The sequence below is a fragment of the Pecten maximus genome, chromosome 1, assembly GCF_902652985.1.
Source record: "Pecten maximus chromosome 1, xPecMax1.1, whole genome shotgun sequence".
Classification (NCBI taxonomy): Eukaryota; Metazoa; Mollusca; class Bivalvia; order Pectinida; family Pectinidae; genus Pecten; species Pecten maximus.
The window spans coordinates 53130915-53133841 of NC_047015.1; the positions used below are offsets into that span (position 1 = coordinate 53130915).

Below are 2927 nucleotides of genomic sequence, written 5' to 3' on the forward strand. Positions count from 1 at the left end.
ATGAAGAAACGTTATAGAAACCAGAAAGCCTACTATATGTATATATGTATATTCGTTGCCTAGACAATAAGTCTAATTCCGTCTGTGCTTGATTTAGCTGTGAATTTGTTTCCGTTTTTCATCAGATGTTTTTTGTACGTTAATTAGAAAGTTTTTTCCAAGCACCATGGAATTTTATCTGATAAAAGATGTCGAGAAACTTGATATATGTCTACTGTCATTTAACATGGAGAGTCCGCCAATCAGAAGCGATAGATGCTATCGAAAGTACTGCACTTTCTTACAACCACAGCACTGCCTGAGGCAGTTACAACGCATGGTAGGAATCCTACAGATCTACATACGCGAGGTGTTTTCTCTGTATATAGTGCAACTACAGACTTCTAATACTGTAATTAGGAGCATACACATTTCAGTAACTGGATAATGGGAAAAGTGGAATATAGCTCGAATGTTGAACCGTTTGGAACTGAAGAATTACTAACCAGGCGTAGTTTTTGTATACTTTGTTGAACTTTGAATACGAAAGTGATTTTCACGAAGAAATATTTTTATAAAGCAAGTGTAGTTTATTTATTCATTCGTTCATTCCGGTATTAATTTATTTATTGAAACGTGATTCGTACAATGACTTTTTCTCGCTTTTTACCAACATGGACGTAAAATATGGAACATGTGAAAATGTTTTAAATAATCGTGAATGACAGTTTGAATTGAACTTGGACTCTATTTGACATTTATGATGGATGACTGCACGAAAATAATTATGTATGTTTGAAACGGGATTTTCTACGGGGAGCACAAAACTCACTGACGTTTTCATCGGTGAAGATTTTGCGTGAGTTAAGATTTAATCTGGAACAGATTTTAAATATAACTAATGGAGTCTTCCTGTGTATGAGTCTGATATAAACCAGATTTTTCTTTTATTTACACATTTTACGAAACTGATGACAGACTGGACCTACTTAAGCTTTGGAAGTCTTAACAACCATCAGATGCTCTGGCGTCCGTTTTGGCAATCTGGACGGATGGATAATATTAAAAGTTCGAGGCATGAAGGTACAGAATTTTGACGCTCATTAAGACAACCGAACGAGAACATTCCCAAGTTTCATATTCTCCTTTTCACAAAAATGGATGACAAGTATAAAATTTTGGAAAGGATAGACGAAGGAAGTTTTGGTGATATTTTTACACTACAGACATTAACTGGAGGGCGTGTGTTCGTGCTAAAACAAATATCTTACAAAGGAAATCTTCTGAAAAACGAATATATCATTGGCGAAATCGAGTGTCTGAGAAACCTAAAGCATGATCATATCATCAAGTTTGAAGAAGTATATGTCAATTCTGACTCAGTGAATTTGATACTGGAATATGCTGAAAATGGAAATTTGGAAAATTATTTACGAGAACGTTTCCCAATGAAAGGAATATTTCTAAGGCGATTCAGTGTTCAGATTTTAAAAGCGATCGAGTTTTGTCATTCGTGTGGTATCGCTCATAGAGATTTGACCCCCAGCAACGTTTTAATAACTGCGGACCACGTCATCAAATTGGCGGACTTCGGTCTCGCGGTTTGTGTGGTGACATGCAAAGGTGAAGTGGTTTTGTGTGATGATTACATTGGAAACGTTCCGTATCTTGCCCCGGAAGTTCTACAGGAAGTTCCGTACAATGCTTTAATGGCGGATTTGTGGAGCACAGGGATTTTATTATACTATCTCCTGTTTGGAAAAGTGTTATTTCAAGGAACTTCTGAGGATGTACTTCATAATTCCAAGAAGGTACCCAAATTACTTTGTAGTATAGACACCGGATCTTTTTCTAGAACAGAGAAAAATATATTCGGACATATTCAAAATCTTTTGAAATATTTACCCAAAGAAAGAACTCCGATTACGAGACTTCTGGGAACTGTGTCAGATCATTCCGATATAAAAATGGCCTCCCATCAGTCACGTGGTCATGTTTGTGGAATGATACAAAATATGTCGGACCATTCCGAAACCAAACTGGTCACCAAACCGTCACGTGACCTCGTATGTGGAATGGTTTCATGTGATGACACTCTTAGACAGGTATAATATACCCATTATGCATTGAAGACATTTACATATACAATGTACTACATATCAAATATATATACTGTTATTTTTAATGAAATTTGTCATTGAATTTGTGAAGCTTTTGCTTTTAGTTTTGAAATAAAACAATAGAATATTAATCTCCATTCTGTGTTTTAAATTTAATTAACTGAACTCATGCGAAAGATTTTCTCGATATTCTTTCTTTCTTTCTTTTTTCTCATCTGCTGTTTTCCTCTGCTTGACACCCGTCCCCGTTAACCCGAACCATTATTAGAACGTTTAACATCATATTTTAAACCATATTTATATATTTATTTATTTATTTGTTTGTTTGTTTGTTTGTTTATTTATTAGCTTGAGATGGGAGGTGACATTTTGCATTACATTTGGTCACCGACTTCCTGTGTATTATCATAGCCTTTCATCGTTATATCATTTAATTAGTTAATTTCATTAAAAAATATCCTGATCATCACTATATATTATATAGCTCGCTCTAACAGGAACTCTCTCAGAAAAAAGGTACATGTCACTAGCATATAGCCTTAATATATTTGTTTATCGGCATCTAATTTTCTCAAATTATGCACAAATTAACAGCCACATTTGTTAGCTTCCAATGAGAAAAATCTAGTGTTTTTACAATACGGAATGCGAGGGATGGGTAAATCTAAATAGATTTATTTGTTTGTTTATTTGTTTCTTTGTTTGACCTAGGTCATAGTCTTGCTAGCCGTATTAACTTCACAAAATAACCATGTCACGTCAGTTGTGTTAAGTTTGGGAGATATATACGAGGCCACAAGTGTCTAGAAAGTAACTGTTACAGTCTAG

The 2927-nt window shown here is 34.8% G+C and overlaps 1 protein-coding gene across 1 annotated transcript; it reads left to right on the forward strand.

Moving 5' to 3' along the window:
- The first annotated feature begins 253 nt into the window (after positions 1-253).
- LOC117337870 (testis-specific serine/threonine-protein kinase 3-like) lies at positions 254-2230 on the forward strand. Its single transcript, XM_033899008.1, has one exon. It carries the CDS (start codon positions 1137-1139, stop codon positions 2088-2090), a length of 954 nt encoding a protein of 317 aa, XP_033754899.1. The 5' UTR covers positions 254-1136; the 3' UTR covers positions 2091-2230.
- Positions 2231-2927: the final 697 nt, after the last annotated feature.